Here is a 26,080-nt window from a genome sequence, read left to right as displayed (position 1 = left end):
TCCTGAGTGTGCAAAAGTTGATGTTTGACCTTGACCTAGTTTTCCGGAGGTCATCATCTCATTTTCATCCCCTTTGCTGCCTGAGTAATACGCTTTTTGTTTCATCGTTCTATCTGCAACGGTTGCGAAGGTGGACATACGAACGGACGGACACAACACTGACAATCGCAATACGTCACCGCTTTGAAGCGGGATGCAAAAATATATTTCTTCAGCATTTATTCATACATGACTTTACATGACACACACATGTATGTATTTACATGTTTATAACAATATTTAGTCTTGTTATTAACATTTTTCTGACATTTCAAGCCACATTTTATAATCATAATTTTACGATTATTCTATTTATTATTTTATGAACTATTTAATTTTATGATTACTGTACATATCTTACACATTATTACAGATGTGTTTTTACTGTGAAGCATTATGCATGTTTGAGCCAATCCCCACTTCTGGAAACAAATAATCTAACGTATAGCCAAAAACAGCGTGCATGAAATGAATGGGGCAACTTTTAAGTGATTTGTTGCAGAAAACTCATGACATCAGCTTAATTATCAGTAACTATTCAGGCAAACTTAAATGGAAAAAAACAGACATTCTCAGTGTTGTAACGTATCCCGCTGGTTTTCTCAACCTCGCATAGCTGGACAATGACAGCGTGACACGGGGGGAGATGTTCTAGTTGTTTTAGCCACATATATGAATAGAGCGAGCAGCTCCCCACAATCTGGTGTCTGGAAAGTGAAGGGGTGGGGGGGTCTGGAGGAAATAGAAGTGGTTGTCATTGGTTGTAAACATCGGTGTCATGAGTTGAGGCCATCGTCCCACAGACGGACTGTTGTCAGCCTCCTTCATGAGGAAAATGACTGCAGCGAGGTCCGGGATGCTGAAGGTCACCTCACTGCGGGGGGTTAGCAGTGGTGGCCTTCAAGACACCTCGCAGTACTTTGTAGTTGCTGAGCGGTTGGTTCTCTTTGGGGGGGTAACAGGGGCCGCGATCTGTGGCGTAGGAGAACGGGAAGCGCAGGACCCAGAGACCGTCAGACGGCAACACCAAATCCATTTGTTCTGGGTGGAAAAGTGGGCAGGGAGGAGGACCGGGCTGCACCTGAACACATCACACACACACACACACACACACACACACACACACACACACACACACACACACACTGTGAGGATTAACAACACGTTGGTGTCGAAAACACACCGATTCCTGCAAATCAAGATAAAATACCTTTATTTGTGACCGTTTCTTCTTTATTATTGATGTAATATTTTATGTCAGTGGTCGTATTTACATTGGGAACATAACGTGAGACCTTATGGACCCTAAACTAAATAAATAAAGCTCATAAAGTGTAAATCTAGAACTATCACTGCTGACTTGACCGTGCTTCAACACTTTGAGCTGCTCACCTGTGGGTTGAGCGTAACCTCCAGCGGCGCGTCGGGCACCACCACATAAAGGCGAGCCAGCTGGGCGTAATGAGGCTTGAGACCGCGGCCCTGGGAGGGCGAGAGGATGTAGAGTGGCATGTCGGTGTTTAGCACCCTGGTGGCGGGGTCCTTGGCCCCCCCTGGCCCCAGGACCTTCACTATTTTGTCAGGACCGCTGCTAATGAAGCGCCGTCCTCTGCTGTCTTCATACTCGAACCCCACGAACACACGAGCCATATCGTCCCTCCTGCGACTCCTCCCCAGTCCTCCGGTGCTTCCCCGCTTCCCCACCAGGGTCTTATTGGGGGCCGGCCACGAGGAGCTTCCATCCAACGCCTCTGACGGTCCTGCGTCCTCCTCTGACCGAGAGCGAATCACCAAATCCCACGGCAGGAGGAAGGACGAGCCGGGTAGGAAGCCCGGCTGCTCCAGACCAGTGTGGCAGTTGTACGACTTTGCTGGTCCCAGTTTGACCAGCGACCAGCTGGAGAACTTGGGCAGCAGGCCCTTGGGGCAGCCGGAGTGCATCATACCAGGGAGGTACTCCACGGTGGACGGCTGCCGATCGGCCAGGCTCGGCCTCTTTTGCGGCACTTGGGCTTCGGGCCCGTCCCCCTCCCCGTAGGGGCCCAGGCTGTCGGTGGACTGACCCAGGCTGAGAGCCAGGCTCAGGCTGGTGTCTCCGGGGGTGTGGCTCTGGGCCGTGCTTTGCTCCTTCACCCTCCCCTCTTCACCAGACCCCGAGGCCTCGCACGGGAGTCGCTGAGCTTGGTCGCTGGCCGGGGCGGGGTCGGGGGTGCTGGGCTGGAACACCGGAAACTCAATCCTGTCCAGCTTCGCGCAGCATTTCTCCTCCAGCATCTGTTCAAGAAGAGAAACAGACACGGAAAATAATGTGCGGTAACGTGAGAATGGGAAAGACGACGTTAATGCTGGGTGTGTGAGTGATGGAAAAGATCCCCGTCATCGATCGATGGACAGACACCGGATTTATTGATGGAAACATCAAGGCATGAGCGACGTCGTCTCTACTGCTAACACAATAAGTAATGAATATGAAACCTCTGATCTTTATACCATCTCCCCACCAGGCTGAGACTGTCAATGATTTTGTTTTCTGTACATTTAAAATTATTAGAGCTTCTTAACCTGGAAACAATCTGTTTGATTACGAGTCTCTCTTTTATGTAAAATGACCACCTGACCAAGACGACCAAATTTCAGAGGTCAGAGGTCAGAGTCTCCTCAGTTGGTTTGACTGCATCTAGTAATGCATCAGGCGGCCTGATAGCAGTCACTCCAACACTTCATCTCTGCAGCCTTTTGCTTTGTGTCTGTGCTTCTACTTCAGTCCTGTGTTTACTGGATGACACTCAGATTGACCAGCCATCACTGGACGGGTGTTGAAATAAAACTAAATGAACACCTGAATATCACAGTGAGACAACAGAGAGCAGTCAAACACCAGAGATGTCTTCTACAAGGCTTAAAAAGTGAAAAATTCCCCCTCCTCCTCCACCCAGGATGATCAGGTTCAAGGGGCATTTACACAAAAATTGTAAATTCCTCCCCTTTCCAGATCCACGCCACACTTCCATCGATTCCTTCACCTCCCATCAGGGTTCACAAACATGTTCTTTATGCATTTCTTTCTAAGTGACACATAAACCAATGACTGTCTTAGAATGACTTAAAGTTGAATGAAGGCTTCTTGTGCCTTCCTGAGTGTGGAAGGCGTCCTGACCTGGTAGAAGTCATAATTGGCCGCCTGAATATCAAATGGATCTTCGCGTGGAGCCTGCTTCCTGCCGCAGTTACAGGAGCTGGTGGAGCGCCCCCTGCTGTTGTGGGTCAGGATGGGTGGGTTTCGGTCCATGTCGGGTTTCTCTCCTGAAGGGATCAACACCACATCTGTTATTAGTTTTCTCTCAACTATATTTGATGTAATATAAATGCAAAAACAGAAATGAACGTCAGAGCGGAAACAAGGATTTACACAAATATTTTAGAAGTTATTTTTCTGCGGCGTTAAACCCTGAGTGAGTTGTGAGGTACAGCTTTGTCTGATAATCACTGAAATACTTCTACAGTTGTTGTGTTATACATGATGTACATGACATTCATTACGTTTGTCCTGGCCGACCCTGACGCAGCTCAGTACCTGGCTGAGGCAGCAGATGGAACTTGTGAACACAGTGCTGGTCCGACAGGCTTCGCTCCTCACAAAGTTGGTGACCATTGCTCCAGAACTTGTAGCAGTCCTCATGAAGCTGCAGAGCGTAACGCTGGAAAGCCACACCTCTGGCGTGCTGGCTGTACACCCGCAGGGCTTGTGCAAGCTGGTTCTTGTGCACCGTGGTGGTGTAGTTATGGGGAAGGTTGGACTGGTAAGCGCTGTGAGCCAGTGGCAGGGCTTTTTGGCATCTGTTCTCAGAAAACTTTGTGTCTGCATCGAGAAAACCTTCTAAAACCTTCAGCTGACTTTGCACTTTGGCGGTCAGCTCGACCATTTCTTCATCTGTGGTGCTAATCAGAAACTGGTGAAGTCTGGACGCAACCTGGACCCATTTGGAGAAAGTCGGCAGCTCGAAGTGTGAAGGTTGTGGATTGCGGCCGACGCTGTCGTCAAAGCCCTTCTTTGTGAGGACCAGCTCTATGTGCTGCCACAGGAACTCCTTCAGGGTGCAGTCCGTCAGCTGACCTCCCGCCAACATGCTGCCCGAGTCGCTACTGAAGCCAGATGGACGAGCCGCACGACGGATCTGCTGATATCGTCTGGGCCCCGATATGGAGACGGTGGAGTCGTGTTCTTTCAAGATACAGTCAGACCTCAGCTGACCGAGCAAGGCACCCACTGGGTCCTCCTCCACCGTGGGGACCATGTAGACGAAGGCTTGGTTGGCTGGCACGGTGAACAAGCAGTTGCTGCTCTGGTTGGTCAGAACCCTGCTCTTACGGAAGATGCGATAAATCTGGTCCTCCAGGGCATGTTGCAGGCGCCTCCTGGGGGAGTGCTTCTTAGGCTTGTCAGGGTTTCCTCCAGACTCAGACATGCTTCCCGACACCTTTGGAAAAACAAACACGACTATTAACAACTTATAAAACAAACGTGTGCCTTCTCAGGCTTATATGATGCACTTTACGAGATATCTTCAACTTGCTAAAGACTACTACTTGAAAAAGTAGGTCAACAATTTAGAAAACATGCTCCCTTTCAGACAGTTTTTAAAACTTTTTTCTTCAATTTACACACCTAAGGACAAAAAACAACCCCCCCCCCAAAAAACAGGAAACAAATTCCCAAATTCCAGGATATTTTTTTAAAAACAAGATGCACTTGATGCAACACCTCAAAACTCAGGACTTCAAGAAGTCTCCACTCTGATCGCGTATCAATACATTCTGTTTGCTATGGTGTTAAACCTAATAAAGCCCAGCTACAGTTTCAGTCTAACAATAGCCGGGCAGACGGATTATTTAAAAAAAATGCTCTTCTACTGTGACACATTGAGCTTCCACTAAGCAACAGTGAGAACGACTCATTTAAATGCTCCTGTTCCCATAATAAAAAATGCAAGTATTCACATTTGTGGAATACAAACTGTTGGGTGTTAATCCCACTTGAAAAATGTACTAATAAATCAGCAATTCAAATAAACATATCCTCTGATTATGATTAAATACAACTGCAGAAATTAGAACTGACACAATAAACCTAGACTTGACAAAACCTTAGAAGTAATTATAAATTATATATATATATATAAAATATAATTATAAATCTAGTTGCAAATAAATAACCAGACCTTAAGACAGCCGTTCATCTGGAACACGAAGAGCAGGCGCGGAGGACACGGCCGACAGTTCACCTTCCACTCTATGGACACCGGACAGTCTTTGATGGCAGCCCGAAACAGAGGCAGGACCTTCTGCCGGAGGGCGTCCAGGGCCCGGAACAGCCGGTCGTAGGACACGTCGAACGTCTGGTTCGGGTGGACGAGCAGCAGGACGTGGCACACGGAGAACATATAGAGCAGATGGAGGCAGTGCTGCTTGTCGAGGCCTTTCCAGAAGTCGTGGGCGTCGGAGTGGCCGGTCCCGGCGCTCAGAGCCCGGCAGGCGCGGAGCAGCTGCCGGCTGTCGCACACGGACGACAGCACCAGGTAGAGCACCTGGGAGTCCCGGTTGTAGAAGGCCTGGATGTGGCTGTCTGCGCCGCCGCCGTCCTCCGGCCCGCCGAACAGCGAGAAGATGTTCTTGTCCGCCAACGCGTTGATGAGAGACTCCTTCGGCAGCCCCGACTGCATGTTGCTCTTCCCGAACACCCCAACGACACACAGCCCGTCGTCCCGGTGGGCGCCGTCCTCCTGCGTGTCTGCCTGGAGCAAGTCTCCTATGCTCACAGGCGCAGACATCTTCGCTTCCTTCATGTTGAACTCGGGGGGTAGAAAAATAACGACGCACCAACTTCCGGTGCGATTTCCGGATTTCTAAACTAATTCGTCCGATGAGCTACAATGTTTGTGAAAGGTTCCGGTTTGACTACCTGCACGTTTCAATTAAGACAGTTGATAGGGATAATATACGGATAATGTGTTTTTCTAAGTCATTCATTCATTCATTCATTCATTCATTCATTCATTCATTCATTCATTCAGCCACTCATTCATCTTCTTGTCTGCTTCTTCTGCTTTTTGCAGGTTACAAGGGTTGCTGGAGTCTATCCCGACTGACTTAAGGGCGACAGGTGTCCATCTTCTTGTTTCCCATTCGGATGCTGAAGAATGTATGAAGAACCTGTTTCTTTACTTGAACAGTTGTTTTTTCACAATCGTTGCAAGACAACTTTCAACGTCAGGGTCATCAGTATTCAGTGCCCTTAAGACAGTATTATAGCTGCCAAACCTGGCAAACATTTTTTTGAGAATGACCTTGTATTGCTTGTCAAAGGTGTTCTTGTTGATTTTACTCTGTTCACCTTTAATTTCGGCCCATGACAATTCAAATAAGTGAGACACAATGCTTTCCCTGTTTGGTGGGAACTTCTTCACCTTGAGGCATAGCCTCCACACAACCTGTGCAATGAGCATTCTGACGTAATCTTTGAATATCATTGCATTTCGTGGGTCTTCACATGTTTGGTCAATCTCTGGAAGAATTGACATCACACGGGTTGCAGTCCTATAACTGTAATGGCTAACCTGACTTTCCAACCACCAATTCATCATGACTATAAATATCCATGCGTTTGCTGTTATATAATCATTTGACTCACATGGAAATGCCTTCAAATCAAAGCTGTTGATGAGTGAGAAATCATTATGAACAGGTACAGATTTTGCAAGCTCTTCCATAAGTTTGATGTATTTAGTAGTTTTGTCTGACAATTCCGATTCCTCTTCTTTTTCCGGCTTGTGTGAAGGTCCAAACATATCTATAATTAAGTCTGTCAGCTGAGTTCTCCCATCTCGTTTTATTGAGAAATTCTCTGTCATACGATAAACTAATACTTTGACAAAATATTTTGTAAAAAGAGCATCAAGCTTGCCCAGAATCTTTGTGAAAAAAAGTTCATAATCCTCATTTAGCACTGTTTTTTTTTTAAGAGTTTCCATTACAATCATGTCAGCGGTACACAAAACTTCATGAAAGAAGTCAAACTGAAAAGTCCGAACTGAGTCTGGTGAAAGGTCTTTTAAGGCGATATACAACATACCAAAAAGCTCCTTCGTGATTGTTCTTTGTGCATCTTGGCAAACAATCTCTCGGAAATTTTCTTTAGAATCTTCAATGTCAGGATAGTTGTTGTATATGACGTTCGCCATACATTCTGATGGTTGATATGGGATTTCGGTTTTGTAGCCCTTCAAAATTTCCCTTGTATGAGAAATTATAATGTTAATGGTGCTTGGTGTGGTAAAATACTCAGGCTTTGGGGAGAGGCTAGAGTTGACTATTTGCATGATCTCTGTATTTACATAGTTTGTGAGACGTGTGAAGTGGAATGTTATGGTTTTGATTGAAATTTTGAGAGCTTCAATAAAGCTCCTGTTTATCATGTCACTCACACAGCGTTGGACATGGTCGCTGGACACAGATGTATAACTGTTTTTATAAGTCTTCACCATGGCAAAGGACACAACTGTCATTATGTTCAGGAGTAACTCAGCCAACAGGATGTCAACAACATAATCAGCTTTCCCAGACCTCAGTAATTCCCATTGTTCCTCTGTTACTTGACTTAAGAACTTTTCAATGAGCGGACAAATGCCAACTTCAGTGTTTGTAAATGGTGCCCTTTGCGCTGCTATGCTTTCCAGAACTTTCTCAAAAGACATAATAATTTTTTATTGATTTATCTGCCTCTGGCAGATTGATTGTGCATACCTTCATGAACGTGCATACAAAAACAGCACATTTATAGATTTTGCAACTGCAAAGATCCTAGCGATTGCAACGCTTTGAGGTTGTCTTCAAAGGTTCTCGGTCATCCAGCTGTGATCTTCTATATCATCAGACATGAACAGCTTCCATACATCTATTGGGGAGACAGTGCTACATCTGGCTTTGACCATAGATCAAAGCTATTGCATGGGTAGATCAAAACAGTAGCTTTGATCTTTGGTCTTACACTGGCCTTGTCCCTCGTCTTTCTATCTTATCCGGTTCCTGAGTGTACAAAAGTTGAAATTTGACCTTGACCTAGTTTACTCAAGGTCAACATCATCATCTCATTTTCATCCCTGAAGGGATGGACGGACGAACACACGAACACTTGAACACTAACAAATACAGTACATCACTGCTTTGAAGCGTGACGTAATTAATAAAAGAAGAATGTCGTAGCTTAAATATCTGCTTCGAACTTCAGATCAGACAATAACCTGCTCTGTTGCAAGCCAGGCTTGCTTGGCATGTCCTGCAGAAGCCAGGCTTTGAAAGACTCAAGTTGTTCATCCAATGTAACACTGTAATCATGGGATGAAATTGTGCCTACGGTTGACCAGGAACAGGTCCCATATGTAGCGATAAGCTGCCATGTGGTCTGTTTTCAGTCGGTAGGCTTTGGTCCACTTGTCATCAAAGCGTAAGAAACGGCGAATATCTTCAAATCTGTGAAAGGACATAGTGGCCTTGTACAATGGGTTGTGCAGAGGACTCCCAAAAAGCACATGGACTGGTACATCCCAGTTCTTGCCCACTGAGGACCACTGTGAGCAACATCAAATGTGCATATTGTGGCCACACACACCAGTATCACACTTGTTCAAAACCTTGGATCATAGCAAGGTACATAGCTTATTAAAAGAATCAAATTACAGCAGCAATTTTCATTATCTTGTTCTTCATGAGATGTGTAGTGTTATATGTGAGTGTCCTGCTTTGGCCGGTGAGGTCCAGTCATGGCCTGGCTAAGGGTCCTGTTCTTGAAGAAATGACACATACACACCTTTCAGACATTTTGTTCACATTGAAACACTCACATTTTCTACAATGGTGTGTGCTGTTGCTTGTGATAGTGTAAATGGCTCTAACTCTGTTTGTAAAATATTTAATTACTCCTTTTATTTGTTAGCATTTCCACTACCCATGAATTATCTAGTAGTAACAGGATTAAATGATTAATATCAATAAATATTTTTTTAATACATGTCACTAGAATATGCACAGATCTGACTAGAATTTCACTTTATTTTTCATGTGATTGCACACTTTGTCCAGGTTGATGGCTTCTTTGAACTTTCTCAAAAAGAAGAAAAATCTCATCCGGTTTCATCTCTTTGTTCTTTTATCTGCATAAACTCCAACAGCTATTCCATCTTAAAAGAACCGCATTTCTTTTTTACTTTGGCTTGGCTGTCCGTTCGTTTCCAGTCGTGAATGAACTAACCTGCACGGCGTGTATAGGTAGGACGCATACGCAGGACCGGCAATGCTCTGATTGGCTGCATAGCATCAGTGAAATTCATCGTATCATTGGCTGGATACCTGTCACTCACTGAGTTACAATGCAAAATGGAATAAAAAAACAATAGTATTGGTCTAGTTATTTAGATTACAGTATTTTCCGCATTATAAGGCACACTGGACTATAAGGCGCACCTTCAATGAATGGCCTCTGCCAGAATCATGTTATAGTTAAGTCACCATCACCACATTAGCAATAAATATATACAATATAATACACATTTCATTTGGTCTTTATTTCCTACAAATACAAATGCAAAAGTTATTTTTGTATCATTCATGTAGTTCACGATTCACCTACATTTAGGGAACGATAATAAATCACTATGTGCTGTACATGCAGACCAGTAAGTCAGCTGGGAGAGGCTCCAGCAAACCCAGTGACCCGCAAAAGTGGATTAAGCATTCAGAAAACTAAATGAATAAGTAAGAAAACAAAACAAAACAATTTTTTTTTTTACGATCTTATCAACTATTGGAAAACAAGGGTGTTCAGAGAAAATGCGTATGGGGGAATCTTGCCTTTTTTTTTTCTGCCCCTCGAATCTTGATGTGTTTACCAATGGTTTTTTCACAGAGAGCTGTATTTCAGTTTTGCAGCTTTGCGTGTTTCAATACACCAGCAAAAAACATCAAAATTGATTGAAATAACTTTCTTTTTGATGGCTTTGTCAATCATATAGAATGGAAAACCGGAGTGCCCAGAGTAAACATGCATTAGAAGGGAAGCATATCTTTTTTCCTGGTGTTTTTAATGGACAGGTACATTTTGGTGTTGAAATAGCATAATGTTGATGTGTTTATTGAGACCTGCGTAAAACAATCAAACTTGATCGAAGTAGATAACGCTGAATTTTTTGATAAGTCTTGTCATTGAGCGGGGAACACTCCGGATGATACGCCACCTCAACACAAGATTTGTGGCATGTTAGTGACATAAGGAATTGTTTCTTTTCCACTATCTCTAATTTAATTTACTTTTAATTATGGAGCACTCCGGCCAGTTTTAGGGTCAGAAATTGATGTTGAAGAAGAATGTGTGAAGAACCAGTTTCCCTACTTTAACAGTTGGTTTTTTACAATCTTTGCTAGATGACTTTCAACTTCGGGGTCATCATTATTCAGCGCCTTCAAGACTGAACTATAGTTTCCAAACTTGTCATACATTTTTTTGAGAATGGCCTTGTGTTGTTTGTCAAAGGTGTTCGAGTTGATTTTACTCTGTTCACCTTTAATTTCGGCCCATGACATGTCAAACAAGTGAGACACGATGCTGTCTCTGTTTGGTGGGAACTTGTTCGCTTTGAGGCATAGCCTCCACACAACCTGTGCAATGAGCATTCTGACATAATCTTTGAATATTATTGCATTTCGTGGGTCTTTACATGTTTGGTCAGGAAGAATTGACATCACACGGTTTGCAGTCCTATTACTGTAACGGGTAACCTGACTTTCCAACCACCAATTCATCATGACCATAAATATCCATGCGTTTGCTGCTATATAATCTTTTGACCCACATGGCAATGTCTCCAAATCAAAGCTGTTGGTCAGTGAGAAATTACTGCGAACAGGGACAAATATTGCAAGCTTTTCCATAAGTTTGATGTATTTTGCAGTTTTTTCAGACAACTCTGATTCCTCTTCTTTTTCTGGCTTGCATGAAACAAACATATCTACAACTGTGTCTGTCAGCCGAGTTCTCCCATCTCGTTTGATTGAAAATTTCTTTGTCATACGATAAATTAACGCTTTGATTAAGTATTTTGTAAAGACATCTGCTATTTTGCTCTGAATATTTGCTGAAATTAGCGTAGCATCTTCATTTGGCTCCGTTTCTTTCACAAGATTTTCCATTACAATCATGTCAGAGGTACACCAAACCCCCTGAGAGAAATCAGTTTGAAACGTCTCCATTAAGTCTGGTGAAATGTCTTTTGAAGCAATACACAACATACCAAAAAGGTCTTTTGTAATTGTTCTTTGTATATCTTGGCAAACAATCTTTTGGAAATTTTCTTTTGTATTTTGAATTTCAGGATAGCTCTTAAACATGTCGGTTATACATTTTGATGGTTGACACGGGGTTTGGGGTTTGTATTCCTTCAAAATTTCCCTTGTATGAGAAATTATAATGTTGATGGTGCTTGCTGCGGTGAAATACTCAGGCTTTGGGGAGAGGCTAGAATTGACTATTTGCATGATTTCTGTATTTATGTAGTTTGTGAGACGTGTGAAGTGGAATGTTATGGTATTGGTTGGCATTTTGATAGCTTGAGAGAAGCTCTTGTAGATCATGTCACCCATACAGCGTTGAACATGGTCAATGGAGACGGATATAAAATTGTTCTTATAAGACTCTATCATGGAAAAGGCCACAACTGTCATTATGTCCAGGATCAACTCAGCCAACATGATGTCAAGAGAATAATCGGGTTTCCCGGATTTCAGTTGTTCCCATTGTTCCTCATTTATCTGCTTGACAAACTTTTCAATGAGCGGACACATAATATCAACTTCTATGTTGGTAAATTCTGCCCTTTGTGTTGATATGCTTTCCACAAACTTGTCAAATGGGTCATCATCCTCATCTGGTGACATCTCTGTTTCTGACACGTTCTTCAATACTACAGAAAGCGTTGATGGTGAATACAGAGTGGAAATTTATAGATTTTGCATTTGCAGAGATGAAAGCAATCAGAAGCTGTGATGTTAACTTCAAAATATGATGTTTTCATGACACGTGGTCTTTTCAAATGATTTTCAAAGCCCACTGATAAAAGCAATACTTCCATGTTGTTTACATAAAGTTCTACCAACATGGCATTAGGTACGGTTGTCAGTGAAAACTATCATGATGGTGAGGTGAGGCTTTCAGAGGATTTGAACCTTCTCTGGTGAGAATGAAGCCGGTGGTGCTGCTGTAATGACGTCTCAGAATCCCGATTTTTATCCCACAATCTAGACCTTGTTTTTTTCCAGTGACAATAATCATCCTACATAAATCACGCACACAAACACACATGTATATATTTATATTACATAGACATGCATGAACATGTAATCTACATCTCTTACTGCTTTATTGAACCTTGCTAGGATTAATGAACATGAAACATTTTCCTATGAGATTACGATATATCGAGAAAAGATTAATACATTAAATTATATTCGGTTTTTATTCAGAAAATATACGCAATACAAGAAACGTTAAAGAGCTGTTTTCTGGGCTGATCAATCGTTGTGTGGTTGCAGTACACACACCCGGCCAAAGAGGGCGCCCACTCTCACAATGAATGGGGCGCCGAGAAATGAAACAGTTATCGGCACAAATGTCGCAAAGTGTTCGAAGTCCCATGGGGCGCCATTCGGACATCACTAGCCATACCAACTGCAGGCGGGGAGGCGAGGGGAAATCTTCTGACACTGAAAGTGATGAGAAGCTGAACTAAAAGGCCTCAGGCTGATCAGCCTAATGAGGCATAGGTGTGAACATGAGGCTCCGCCCACAGGCCCAGCCCCGCCTCCTGCCACACTCCAATAGGGCAACACAAAGAGAATCATAGCACTGTGTGCAGTGTGGATGGATAAACGTCATTGTTCGCTGGGAAATGAAATGGTAATGAAAACATACTGTAAAGTGAGTTAAAGTGATGCAAACAAATAACTTAAATTGAAGGTTTAATTGCTAAAATGCGTCTGAGGTGAAACAGTGTATGGAGAACTGAAAATGCCACAGATGCACACAATGAATGGATGCCTCGGTTCCCTCAGGATAAACTCGTTAAACAAAAGGAATGGTTTTCAGGCATCATGAATTACTAGGGTAGGAAAGAGGCGAGTTTGGTAGTCGTAATTTTTGTTGACAAATATTGCTTCTTCAAGCACGTCTCGCTGGAAATATCACTCAAAAGTCTAATGGAGTTCAATGTATTCTTCCAGTTTGCTGGGTCTGTGTGATTTTTCTTTATCTCGGAATATTAAAAACAATTTTAAAAAAACCCACAGCTAATAATGATGTTGTGTTGGATTCCATCTGAACAGACTGAAAAGGACTGTGTTCAAACATCGAGAGTCTATGAGATAATTTTCATCATCTGCTAGGAGTCGTTGAGTCCAGGAGGTGGCGCTAATGCAACGACCTGGACACTAAATGACATTAAACAACAGCACAGAGGAAGAAGACGCGCAAGCCGAAGAAGAAGAAGCGAAAGAAGCCTTGAGCTGTGTCGGACGTCGCGTTTGTGTGATCCGCTATAGGCTATTGGTAAGTAGGTCGTTGAAAGATGTTTCGCATTTTTGTAGAAGTCATTGTTTTGAGACATATTTAGGTATTTTGTGTCCTGAATGTCACAAAATGTTTTAGGAATGTCAGTTGTCTCTGCACCCAACCTCGTTAAGGGCTAGCATAAGTGACAACGAAGGCTGAGTGACACACAGGCCTGAGCAAACGCAGATAAGGATAGCGACGGGTCAACCCGCATTCCAGTGATGGTGACGCTAAATCTAATCAAGACTAACATTCGATGGGACTTTACAGACAGGACTGCACCGATTGCTCAGCCGTAGCATCGGATTTAATTTTCTTACTGAACTGAGACTTTAACTTTTGACAGCCAAAGGCTCGTCAGTGCTGATAAGGACTGAAACCGAGCCGACGCGATTAGAGTAAAAAAAAAAATCTAATTTGGAATCACGCTAAGGTTGTTTTTTGTTTGTTTTAAAAAAAATAAAAACAAACCAACATTCCCCCCCCCCCAAAAAAAATAGAAGTCTGCATGAGGCCTAACATTTGTAAAACCCGCGTTTGGTCCCGATCCATCCAGCGTTGACCCGGTTGAACCATCATACTGAAATATTTGGCCTTGGTTTCTAAACTTTCACGCTTTGGCTGGGATAATACGTGACGGGAAACCGATCTAACTTAGTCTCCTCGGTAGAGAGTTTGAAGGAGTAAAAAATAGACTCCCTCCTACGCCCTGATTTGAGTTCATGCCAGCAGCTAACACAGCAGCTGTGATCACTGCTCAGCTGTTGGTAGGTCCTGGTTCCTACCAACCCTTCTGTCCTGAGTGACAACCTATCTGTTTACACTGAATGGAGCTGGTGATTCAGCAGTGAACGAAAGTTGTCCATAAAGAGATGCTGTGTGCTCCTCAAGTTTTCTGAAGCGTAGTGCTTGTTAATCTGAAAATGACCAAATCCCAATCATTCCCGAGTATTTTTAAAACAGCTTTTATATGCAAAGGTGCTCTTATATAGTTAGATCACCACCCAGCTCTAAAACAGAACAAGAAATGTAAAGTGATTCAAGACAAACTCTGCCAGATGCAGTATTGATTTTGCTTAGATCAAGAGCTATTTAAACAAGGGCCATTGCACCCAAATTCAAACATTCATTCCACCACTGTTGTGTAAATGTGTAAAGTGCAACTCCACTGAAAACAATGGCAGCACAGCCCTGCTTCACCTGTGCCTATGGCAGTTCCTGTAGCCATAATCACATACTGTAGATCAACCGACTACTACTTGATCACGCACACTTCTGGGTTTCTTTTCTTTTCATTTTTCATACTTACAATTACAGGCATTTTTTTTTGTTTGTAGTTTTTTAAATGCAAAGGTTTTTCTCAGTTTTTAACATTGCTTTAATGGGGCTTCAGACTTGTGTTAAGAATGTTTTCAGAGCAGAGCAAATATTAGTTAGATTTATGATACAGTAAAAATATGATTTTATTTTTTTATACAGATTTTTCACTCATTACCAAAAATGGTTCGACCACATTTTGGACCACCACGCTTGAAGCCCAGGTAAGACTGTCAAATTACACCCAGACATTAAAGTCTAGTACTTTGGTCTGTTAAGATCTTTGAAATGGGAGCTTAAAGGTTACATTTACTAATCCATCAACTGTTCTTTTGTGTGTGTGGTGTGTCTGTCTGTCCCTTTTATTTTAGACCTTACCTAGATGGTCATGACAACGGTCCGAATGAAGGGAATTACAAAAGTCGAAGAGATGTTCATGAATATTCAGAAAAGTCCACTTTTAACCCTAGAGAGTCCAGGGGTAGAGGGCGGCCCCCAATTACCAGAAGGGCCCCGCTGATGGGACAGCAAAGGGAGTCACGTTTCAATCACTTCAGGTCCCAGAATCAGGATTCTTTTCACACATACCACCTGAAAAGGGAACTACACCACACACAGAGGAGGCCTTCTCCATCCAGGCCGAACCGCTTCCCTCACTTCCAGCACTATTCGTCCTCTCGCAGTCCTGCACAAGGACCCCACAGTCAACGGGGCCCACCATTCCATGGCCACACGTCAGGCCACAGGTCCCCCTCCCCAAGACATTTTCACAGCCATCCAGCTGACAGGAGACCGGGCCCTCCACCACTGTACCAGGGATCTTTCAGGGGCCATAAAAGGCAGTCAGATTTTCTGCGTCAGGAGCACCGGGGTCGAGACTCTCGTGGGAATTACAACCCCAGAGAAAGACCGCATGAGCACTCAGGCCCCGGAATGAGGCGCTGGAATGACACGGGAGCGTTCTGTCATCCGCGTAACGGAGAACATGGGCACTATGGGTCACAAAGGAACCCCAGAGAGATGCACGGGAGAGGCTCAATGCCAGAGAGGTACAAGAATGAAGCAGCAATTCCTGCTGGGTAAAAATATTAAATAGGAGGCTTGAAGCTGGCAAAAGACGTCCCAGTCACAGGAGTGGGAATAGTAATAATTACCCCTACTCGGCCCCAGCTCTCAACTGTTAGTGGGGTTTAATTGGTTCTGATGTGTGTGGTTTCACTTCCCGGTGACAGAAGTGTTACACCTAGAATGTCTTTACTCCTCTTAAATCTTAAGAATCTTTCATGGCTTAATGAAGGGGCCGCATTAAGATAAAGTTAAAAAGTTCCGCCTCCCACTTAACTTGGCAGTGGATCTATCAATGTAATGATTTCTCTATTGTTTGATGGATGTGCAGGTGGTCGTCTGAGCAAGAATCCAGGCGGCAGCGTGGTCCGATGGAGAGGCAGGGCAGCCGATCCCACAGTAGAGAAAGGGCACAAGATGTCCCTCACCACCCCCCTTTCAGACCGCCCCCATGGAAAGGAGGCCCGTCATCCTCCTACCACAGGAGCCCTCTGGAGACGCAAGAGACAGGACCTCGCAAGAGGAGGATATCGGACATCAGCATGTCTTCCTCGGATGATGTGTTGGAGCATGAAAGTCCAAAACACCCCAGGAGAGAGAGACCCCAGCTGCTCAGTATTCCCAGACCCTTCAGTGGTAAACCTTTGTCTCTTAGGGATAAGAGTTACCTTGTTAAGACCAGACAAATTCGAACGGAGTCTCTCATGAGGGTCAAAATACCTCCATGTATGAAACCCAGGTCTTTTCTGGGTGACCCCGCCTCAGAGGGGAATATTAGCTCTGTTCTTGCTATGAGAAAAAAACGTTTCCAGTCAAAAGAAGCTCCCCTGACAAAGGTGGAACCAAGCCAAGCGAATCCAGAACACTCAGCCTCAGAAGACGAAGAAAGCAGTGCCAGCAAGTCTTCAAGAGACTCTGATACGAGCAAAGAACAGGTGGAGTCTCGTCGGTCCCTGAACTCTCACAGGTATGGTATTTTCCTACTAGCACTGTTCGAAGGGGCTTGATGATGGTTAAGAGGTCAAGAAAGAATGTCACTGTGTGAAGGGGGTGCCAGCTGTGGAAAATGGAGATGACGTGATGAGATAAATGTACGACACTGATTCAGTTGAGGAAAAGCTGCGAAAGTTATCCAATGCCCCCCCTCCCCGTGTCTGCGTGCTGCCATTGTTTCAAAATATCTACTTGTCAAGTGAGCTCAAGAGAGTGATAAAATATGCACCGCATAACTGAAGCCACCCGTTCTTAAAACCCGATAAATACTTTCAGTGCCATTGATGAGGAGTGTGGAAAAAATTAGTTGATCTGTGTTGAAGGATTCTGCAGTTGGTCAGAAGTGCAACCTTGAAAGCATATTTTTAAGCATATTATGAAGACCTTCTGATGGAGAGCAGAAGCTGGAGCTACGGCATGCAGATGAAACAGCATTCATACGGAGAATGAAGATCTGAGGTGGACCTCCAAAGTTTAATGCTGAATTTGCCCTGCCTTGCTGCCCTTTTTTTAAATTACTGGCAACATCTAAACCCATTGTGCCAACCAGTTATGGATCTTGGAATAGAAAAACATCAGATGAATTTTCAACTTTGAATGGGATCTGTTTGCAGCATTTGCTGCAACAGGAGAGTGCAAGCCATTACATATGTTGTCATGGAACTTCAAGAAACCACTCCTTGTCTCACCTCGCTAAAAGCTGAAAATACAATCAAGATGGATAACTAATGATGAGAACCGGAGCTTCTGTTGCTGAAGGATATCCCTAGCCACCAGCAGAGTGAAATAACAATGTTCAGATAACTTAAATTTCCCAGTCTATGCTCAAATTACTGCTAAGGTGTCTTGTTAGAAGTTCAATTCATTGGTAAAGTCAATTACTAATGACTTTAATCATTGGGTAAAAGGGGTTAAAATCCAAAGTAAAGTAGTCTTCAAACACATCATCTGTTTCAACTAAATCTAAACCCATGTTAACCAAATTGTGGAAATATCCCTCTGATCAGATGTGTTTGAGTTCACAAGTCACTCAAATTCTCTCCCTCTATAAAGTGTATTTATACTGGAAGGATTGGTTTGTCTGAGTCTGCACCACCTGAGGAATGATTCTCTTGAAAAATGAGTGGCCAAATGACAACTTTCCTGTTCCCACTGAGTGTATGGAAGCTCAAGGATGTATTCAAAAATTCATCAGGCACTAGTACTACCATAAATGGAAAGAGGTTTGGAAGAAAGGAACTGGAATATAATGGCGACTTGAGCAGGAGTAATACACATGACCGTAACCAATGCCTACAGTCGAAAACCACTAAGAATGATGGGAGAACTCAATGGGAGATTGGAAAAGAGCAAGACCGAAGTGTTGGAAGATTAGAAGAACGGATTAAAATGCAGTGTATCGAGGTGATAAAGATTGAATCGGTGGGCAATACCATCTTGTTACTACATGGTCATGGAAGCCAAATCAGTTTGGTCTCTGCAGTTCTATTGTCAATGTGTTTGGGCTGGACCTACAGTTCAGCATATGCTGTGCTCAGATGTTGCTTCTATTCGCACTTATGGCCGAAGTGCAGATGTGCATCGTTTTCCAGGGGGAGATCAAAAGAGATGCCAACAAGATGGTCTTAAATCCATTTTCAAAACTGTCAGTTTAACTTAAGACTATTGCATGAAGAGGAAAAGAAAGAACTGGAGGATTGTCAGTTTACTGCAGAACCAAGAGGCTGATCGTCTTTACTGAGTATCCATCTTTCCTAAATCATTCCAGAGGCTTGGAATTTGAATGAATTAAGGAGCTCTTATGGAATAATTCTCACTTCTGCCACCTGGATGTATTCAAGAAATCGTTTAATTGAAGCAAGCGTCTCCAAGACTCAATCGGTCGTCTTTTTCATGTGCGTTTTATTTTCTGGATGGTGAAAACGGAGACAACCCTGACAACGGAAGCCATTGAAGTGAAAACAAGGCATTATCCTCCTGTGCGTCTCAAAGGATGATAGAAGAGTTGATATCTTAAAGTTCTTTCGGAGATTTGCTCAGTCAGACGATGGCTGAGTAAATGAAGATTCATATTGAATCAGGGTACAAAATAGGAGTAAAGAAGCATGGACATTTCATGGTTTTTGTAAGTACCCATTAGTAATGAGATCATTTGTCTGCTTGCAATACAGTCTTGTTCATTACTGCATTTAAATTGCATTACTAAAAGTCGATAGGGTGATATTTATTGATTTTACTAGCACTTTTTTCCCCCTTTCAACTACTGTACAGTTTTAACTTCAGTGACATTATCTTCATGTATCCAGGCCACATTTAAAATGTCCATCATTGATAGAAGCCTCACATGATACTGACGCCGACTAACGCCACTGATCCCTCCCCAGGTCGTCTCCCATAGAGAAACGTGACCTCGTTGTTTTGTCCCACTGGGACTCTTCGTCCAAGGACGGCTCACCTCCGAAAGCTCGCAGCCCAAAATCAAATGCTGGCAAGTTGACTTTGTCTTCTTCTGAGTTGTCAGGGCAATCCAGAAGCCCTTTTCTGCTGTACATGAATGTCACCTACTCTCCTTGTAATCGTTGTGTAACTTTGTGAAAAATCCCATTCAGACACCACAGAGAGCCGTAGACTGTCAAGGTCTGAGGATTCCAGATCACCGCCTGACGAACGAAGACGAAGCTATGTGGATAAGAGGGACTTGAGGTGTGTATAGAATGTGAATCCACTTTCTCATTGAATTTGAAATGCAGTTTTTCTGACATCCTTTTTTATTTTTATTTTATCCAGCAGGCAATTCTACTTACAGGACAGTCACAGACCTTGGAGGCCCTTCAGGAGACCAGGACCAGGTCCAGGACCCATGCAGGTGAGTGAAACACGTACCACATTTGAGAATAGTTTCTTACAGGTGACTGGATTTGCAGACATCGAAGCCTTTTCACTGGCTTATTTTCTCACATTGTTTCAAGCCATGACATCACCGTTTAGGTCTTGGCATGAAGATTTTACTCAAATGTTTGAATCGTAGTTTTTGATGAAGACAAATTAAAAATTGGCAGCAGTAGCTCAGTTGGTAGAGCGGGTCGTCCAATGTTCACGAGGTCAGCGGTTGCTCATTTTGGGCTCACCAGAAAGCAGCTTCCTGCCACTCTAACTCCCATTGCATACCTACCGGCCCGTGTGTGTTTGTGTGTGTGTGATACAGGGGCCTTACACACTAATATGTATGCATGCAATCGTTTGACAAAATACTAGAGTGTACTGCCTTAATTTCCCTTTGGGGATCTAAACAATAAAAAACAGCAAAAAATAGGGTTATGTGGAATATTTATGTGTTTAGGATAACAATGGGGTGAAACTAAAAAGATCAGATGACTTTAATTGTAGTATTTTCCGCACTAGAAGACTCGCTGGACTACAAGGCGCACCTTCAATGAATGACCTAATTTAAATCTTCATATATAAGGTGCACTGGATTATAAGGTACATCTGATTATAAGGCGCACTTTCAATGAATGGCCTATTTCAAAACTTTTTTCATATATAAGGCCCACTGGATAATAAGGCGCACTGTCGGTTTTTGAGAAAATTAAAGGCTTTTAGGTGCGCCTTATAGTGTGGAAAATACTGTACTTAGGCCATGTACTTAGGTACTTTTTAAAACAGAAATTTTTTCCCCTCCACTTAGAAAAAAAATCTCCATCCACACGTGACCACATAATAGATTGTGCAATTAAGAAATATACACAATATATAAACTTTGATAAAGCAAAAACAGGCGAACAAATATTCAACTGTCAAACATGTTTCTCATCATGTCTTCGTCGTGAAACGTTTTTCTGTTGGAAAAAAGCGGACCACCTTCTTTGCTCAGAGTGAAGCAGCAGCACTTGGTTTGCAGAAACAAGACGGTAAAAAATGCCTGAATGATTGTTAAACGTCAACCTAGTTTGAAAGACAACCATGATGTTTCCGAATGTGAACACGGGACACACACACACACACACACACTCACAATGTCACATAGGCAAGACGTATCAAAACATTAAAAACGCAAATGCATAACCAGTATTTTCAAAAATCGTCACTTTGGCCGGCTTTTCAAAAGATGTTTTTGTGAGCGAAATATGCGTGTAATCAAAAGGCCTAACCATAGAAAAAAAGTGGTTATTAAAAATATGTGGTGTGTGTGTTTGTGGCGTTATAGAAACTGTGGAGGTTTGTGAGTAGTCACCCTTCACTGATGTTTTTCAGAGACCCAGGTTCTTTGGTGGGCCAAGGAAGCCCGGCCCTGACCTGTCTGGAAATTTTAGACGACCCCTCATGGTATGTACGGTATCTCAGATGACTTGGATCTCTTGAAAATGCTAAAGGCATCATGAAATCTAAATAAATCCACTGTGAATCTGTTTTTTTTTGTTGTTTTTTTTAAAGGAGGGCGTGATTCCACGTCCTTTCCCGAATCAGAGGCCAATGTTCCGAAAAAGTCAGACAATCATGTACAAATACCGAACGATGAGAGTGATGCGCCAGCGCCCGCCGTACAACCGAGGACCCAACCAACAGCGCTGGTGATAACCTGGTGCGTATGATGGGGGAGCGGAATCTCAGTTTTACTTGCTTCACACCATAAGGAGGCCTATATGGTGCTCAGACTCTGTCAGCTCTTTGGCTTTGTCTTACATTCCCGGTCCAGAAATCACAACTATAACAACCCAGATGACTTTTGTCTGTGTTTCTCAGGTCCTACTTCCTGAAGACACTGGAAATCTCAACATGATCAACTCGGCGTGATGAACTGCTCTAATTTTTTTCTCAATAAAATCCCCACCTGCACATATTGGAAGTGATGTTGCTAATTTGTTATCCATGACCTGTGTTTCAGTCACATTTGTTTCAGAATAATTCTCACATGTCATAACATCAGAGCTGTCCAACTATTTTCTGGTGTATAATTATTTGGGATTTTCTGCTTCTATAAGCTGTTATTTTGTGGAAGTAGTTTTAGCATTTTGTTTGTTGACCGGCAGCGGCCGATTTTTTTTTTAATCCACAAAATTTCTACATTGCTGACATCATTTAACTTTAATAAATCTGATTTGATTAGACATGGCTGCTCGTCATGATACTTGGCTACCTGTAAAACACTAATGTTCAGTTTGAGACTTGAATAAAAACTGGATTTTGGCAAACCCCTGTTGACTATTTTTTACCTTTGTTTACTTGTAAATTTGGACACAGAACAAAATCTCTTGATCAAAAATGTTTTTAAAAATCCGTCTTTAATTCAGGGTGTTTTTTGGTCCAGATGGATTGGACAGCCTTATTCCAGAACATCAATCTCAACTTTGATATCCAAGGATTAATATTTTCAGGTTTCAGATTTAAACACAGAGCCCAGTGTTTGTCCAGTGATTTGGGGTTAAAGTAGATCGGCAAGAAAAACAATACAGGTTTAGCACTGAAAACACTGCACTTAATACTACATTTACCATGATGCAATTTGCTTCATGAGACTGTCTCCAATCACCAGTCTGACTCGGGCTTTATTTTAATTACCCTAAACAGTTATAATCTGAGTAAAACCAGTGGAAATACTCAAAATGTCATCAGTCTCCTGTCAAGTTTGTCCCACTGAACATGTTCTGATAACCTTGCGGCATCACTTCACATACAAGGATCTGTTCCCATTATTACTGTGTGTTAATATGAAACAAAACGCGTATTATTAAAGCATATTGATAACTGATTCTGTCAAACTGATTTATGTACCATATTTTCCGCACTATAAGGTGCACCTAAAAGCCGAAAATGTTCTCATAAACCTGCATAAACGGATCAAAAGTCATGACTACAAAAAAAATAATGATCCTACATAGGCTTCCTTTCTCTGGGAATCAGTTGGCTGCCATTTATCCAAAGCTAACCCACATTGTTGTAGCTGTCATCAGGGTATAGCTACTACTGGACATATGTTCTGGTACTGACCAGCACTGGAGCCAGATATTTGAGGCTTTTCCACATACAGTATGTGTGACGGGTTCATCCCACCAGACCCCATTATCACTGAAATCTGAAGAGGTTCAACTCTCCAAATCCCATGTAGGTACCATTACATTGGCTTCACCTTTAACTTACAGACTTATCTTATGGCAATGGAAATCTGCTAATCCCCCATCAGTCCTTCGCTTTTCTACCCTTATAAAACCTGAAATCCTCAACAGATTCCACAACACCTGGAGTCATCTTTTATAATTCACAAACATCAGTTCTTCTCTTCATCCTCAATTTCACACGTGACAGATAGACTAGTTTAGTGATAGGCACTTGTACAATTACTTTATTAACTGTCATTCAATAACAAAAGACAGTTAAATTTTGCCTCTCTGTATATGTGTGTCTTTATTTTGTTTGTGTGTGGGTTATGTCTACCCTGGTAGGGGTGGGATTAGGCTTGTTGTATGTAAAATGAATGCAAAATCTTTGAAAAAAAGATTCTGTATGTGTACTTATAAGAATGTGTGAGCCTCACTCTGTCTGGAGCTAAACTTAGCGCTGACTACCACTCCTCATCACAGCATACTGACCAGACCACACCAGGGTACAATGGAGGGTGTTGTGTTACCACAAGTGTTGCTGGATGTCACCAGTGACGCCGGGCCGACAAGGTGAGTGTGTACAGCAGAGACACTCTGTCAGTAATCTTGTCATTTGTTTACTAAGTTTACTAATGTTTCTGTATTGTTTTCCTGTGATCTGATGTTCATTGATTTATTTACTGCTGTGGCATGAGAGACACAGCAGTAAAGAATCATGGTTAAGAATCATCTGTTTCAAGTCAAGAATGAAGCTGCTGCTCCACGACAGACAAGAACTAGCTAAACATATATCATAGTGTTTGTGGCATGACGAAACTGCATGGAGCCTGTTTCTATTGGTCTCTACTCCACTAACTTGCTGCGATCTGTCATTTGTAGATGTAAACTTAAAGGTTCTGCAGGTTTTTCTGTCTGTCCCTCCACACTTGTGCTCCTCTGTGTCGTGATGGGCAGCTATAGCTCAGCCCTCGTTCCTGGTAAGCCCAGCAACTGTTGTGTCTGACATAATGTGATTTGAAATACTATCTTGCTTGATTGCTGTGTGTTCATTACAGTAAATGGACTGCTAATGTGAATAAATCACTTGGATGCAGAGCTATTGCTGTGATTGTGGCCTACATTCTTCATAGGTTTTTGAATTATCTGTGGGTTTTGACAGTTTTCTCTGTTTCTCTCAGAGACTGAAGAGTTTCATTCGATCGTGTCGATCGCGGAGAAGCTGAATGAGCAGGTAGCTCATGCTTCAGACTCTGGGAAGTATACACTTTTGATGACAGAATTTATTTGTGGCTCAGTGTTTGAGAAAGAGTGTTAGGTCTGGTCTGCTTGTCCTATCTGTCCTTGGGATAAATTTAACTTTCCTAAGCTGCCTCACACACACAGCCAGGAACCACAGCAGGACATGAATTCACTTTTTCTCAAAGACACCAGCTCTGTAATAAATATAAGTTACACTTTCTAAATTCTCTTGACCTGAAGGTCGTGTTGGGGACATTTGGTTTTTAGACGTACAGTAGGTGGAGTACCCTATAAATGTATTTTACTTATCAGATATCTCATTCTAGACTTCATTTACAGATGACTGTAATGATGGAGGACGAAACAAAAGAAAACAGCAGAGAGGAGCAGACGCCTCCAACTTTTGAAGATGACTCAAGTCAAAACGAGACAGACTCGCCCGTAAGTGTATGAAAGCAACTTCGAATTAACAATCAGATTTTTTTTTGAAGTTCACCATCAATTTTTAAGTAATATACATTCATTATTCTCCACAGAAAGAGGAGCCCGATAATGTGTCGGGGCAGTCGCTCTCCTCTCTGTTACCAAAGGTTCTCTCTGCTGTGATGCCCCAAAGCCTCAGCGCCAACGCCGAGGCCGACAGCGATCCAATAAAACCCAACCCACCAAACCTGGAGCGACTTCAGACGGAGCTGAGAGATCTGAAAGGCCAGTTTGATAAGATGAAGAGTCAGCACAAGTATGGCTTTATTTTACCACCTTAGCTCAAATCCTCTCTACATGGTGTGACACAGCCATACATCGCTGCCTCTGTCGGTCTGTCAAGTTTTGCCGCACTAATTTGATGACTATCTTGTTTTCCAGCAAAGAAATTAAACTACTGATGAATGAGCTAGATGAAGAGAAAAAGATTCGCTTGACTTTACAGGTGCAGGATTTAAAGGATTTAAACTATAAAAGCTTTTTGAATGGCTCTAAGATGAGAATCTTTGGCATGTACGTTGTATCTGTCCTCATTATTTAAATTTCTTTTGTTACAGATGGAGATTCAACGTCTGAAAAAGCACATGTCTAAATGACAACAGTAAAGAGCCTACAGATCAGCTGACAGAAGATCACAGTGCTTTAAAGATCCTGTTCTGTATGCCACTGGCATGGGAAATTATTTGTAGGTTAAAAAAATAATCTGTGCTCACTTACGGGACAAGATAAGACAAGAAATGACGGAACTTTGTTGAACCCATGGGACATTTTTGTGTGAGATGTTGCAACATACAAATTACACAACATAAAATCAAGCAAGAACGAAATAATATTTTCCTTAGTAATAGATTCATATCGTCCATGGTACTGATTTAAAAGTGATTGAAAAGTGATCATATTATTCACACTGACAGGTGTTAGGCTGTCCTGCTAACAGAGAGGCTGAGTTGTGCAGCACAACTTTACAAAGAGTTGTCATTGTAAAGCATTTAGTGACAGTTTAAATTTTCACCTGCAAAGAAAATTGTTCATATTTAGACGAGACTCTGTTGACCAGTACGTTGGTCTTATTACACAGCAGATTTGTGTTCATTTTTGTGGACATTCTCTGACATCTTTAACATCCCGCAGAGGAAAAACAGTGTCCCGAAGTGATTTTATTATGAGAAAATGATGTTTCCCCCCTGGTAGTCCA

The 26,080-nt window shown here is 42.5% G+C and overlaps 3 protein-coding genes across 3 annotated transcripts; 2 read left to right on the top strand and 1 right to left on the bottom strand.

The window, feature by feature from the left end:
• Positions 1-212: 212 nt before the first annotated feature.
• smg8 (SMG8 nonsense mediated mRNA decay factor) lies at positions 213-5,900 on the bottom strand. Its single transcript, XM_068331406.1, has 5 exons — positions 5,259-5,900; positions 3,614-4,517; positions 3,197-3,342; positions 1,432-2,313; positions 213-1,120 (listed from the first exon to the last, which is right to left on the bottom strand). The coding sequence occupies exons 1-5, from the start codon at positions 5,880-5,882 to the stop codon at positions 911-913; spliced, it is 2,766 nt and encodes a 921-aa protein (XP_068187507.1). The 5' UTR covers positions 5,883-5,900; the 3' UTR covers positions 213-910.
• Positions 5,901-13,608: 7,708 nt separating this feature from the next.
• si:ch211-114c12.2 (uncharacterized protein LOC336578 homolog) lies at positions 13,609-22,257 on the top strand. Its single transcript, XM_068331584.1, has 10 exons — positions 13,609-13,687; positions 15,170-15,231; positions 15,379-16,056; positions 16,404-17,039; positions 19,450-19,553; positions 19,675-19,768; positions 19,856-19,931; positions 21,320-21,391; positions 21,500-21,647; positions 21,809-22,257. Exons 2-9 carry the CDS (start codon positions 15,191-15,193, stop codon positions 21,638-21,640), a joined length of 1,842 nt encoding a protein of 613 aa, XP_068187685.1. The 5' UTR covers positions 13,609-13,687; positions 15,170-15,190; the 3' UTR covers positions 21,641-21,647; positions 21,809-22,257.
• A 1,362-nt stretch (positions 22,258-23,619) lies between these two features.
• On the top strand, positions 23,620-25,575 carry si:dkey-71d15.2 (SH3 domain-containing kinase-binding protein 1). The gene is made up of 7 exons (XM_068332105.1): positions 23,620-23,733; positions 24,043-24,140; positions 24,342-24,394; positions 24,742-24,843; positions 24,939-25,141; positions 25,267-25,330; positions 25,443-25,575. The coding sequence occupies exons 1-7, from the start codon at positions 23,672-23,674 to the stop codon at positions 25,479-25,481; spliced, it is 621 nt and encodes a 206-aa protein (XP_068188206.1). The 5' UTR covers positions 23,620-23,671; the 3' UTR covers positions 25,482-25,575.
• The last annotated feature ends 505 nt before the right edge of the window (positions 25,576-26,080 follow it).

This window comes from Antennarius striatus, chromosome 13 (genome assembly GCF_040054535.1).
Source record: "Antennarius striatus isolate MH-2024 chromosome 13, ASM4005453v1, whole genome shotgun sequence".
NCBI lineage: Eukaryota > Metazoa > Chordata > Actinopteri > Lophiiformes > Antennariidae > Antennarius > Antennarius striatus.
Note: the sequence above shows the minus strand (reverse complement) of the source record. Positions and strands in the feature narration are given on the sequence as shown.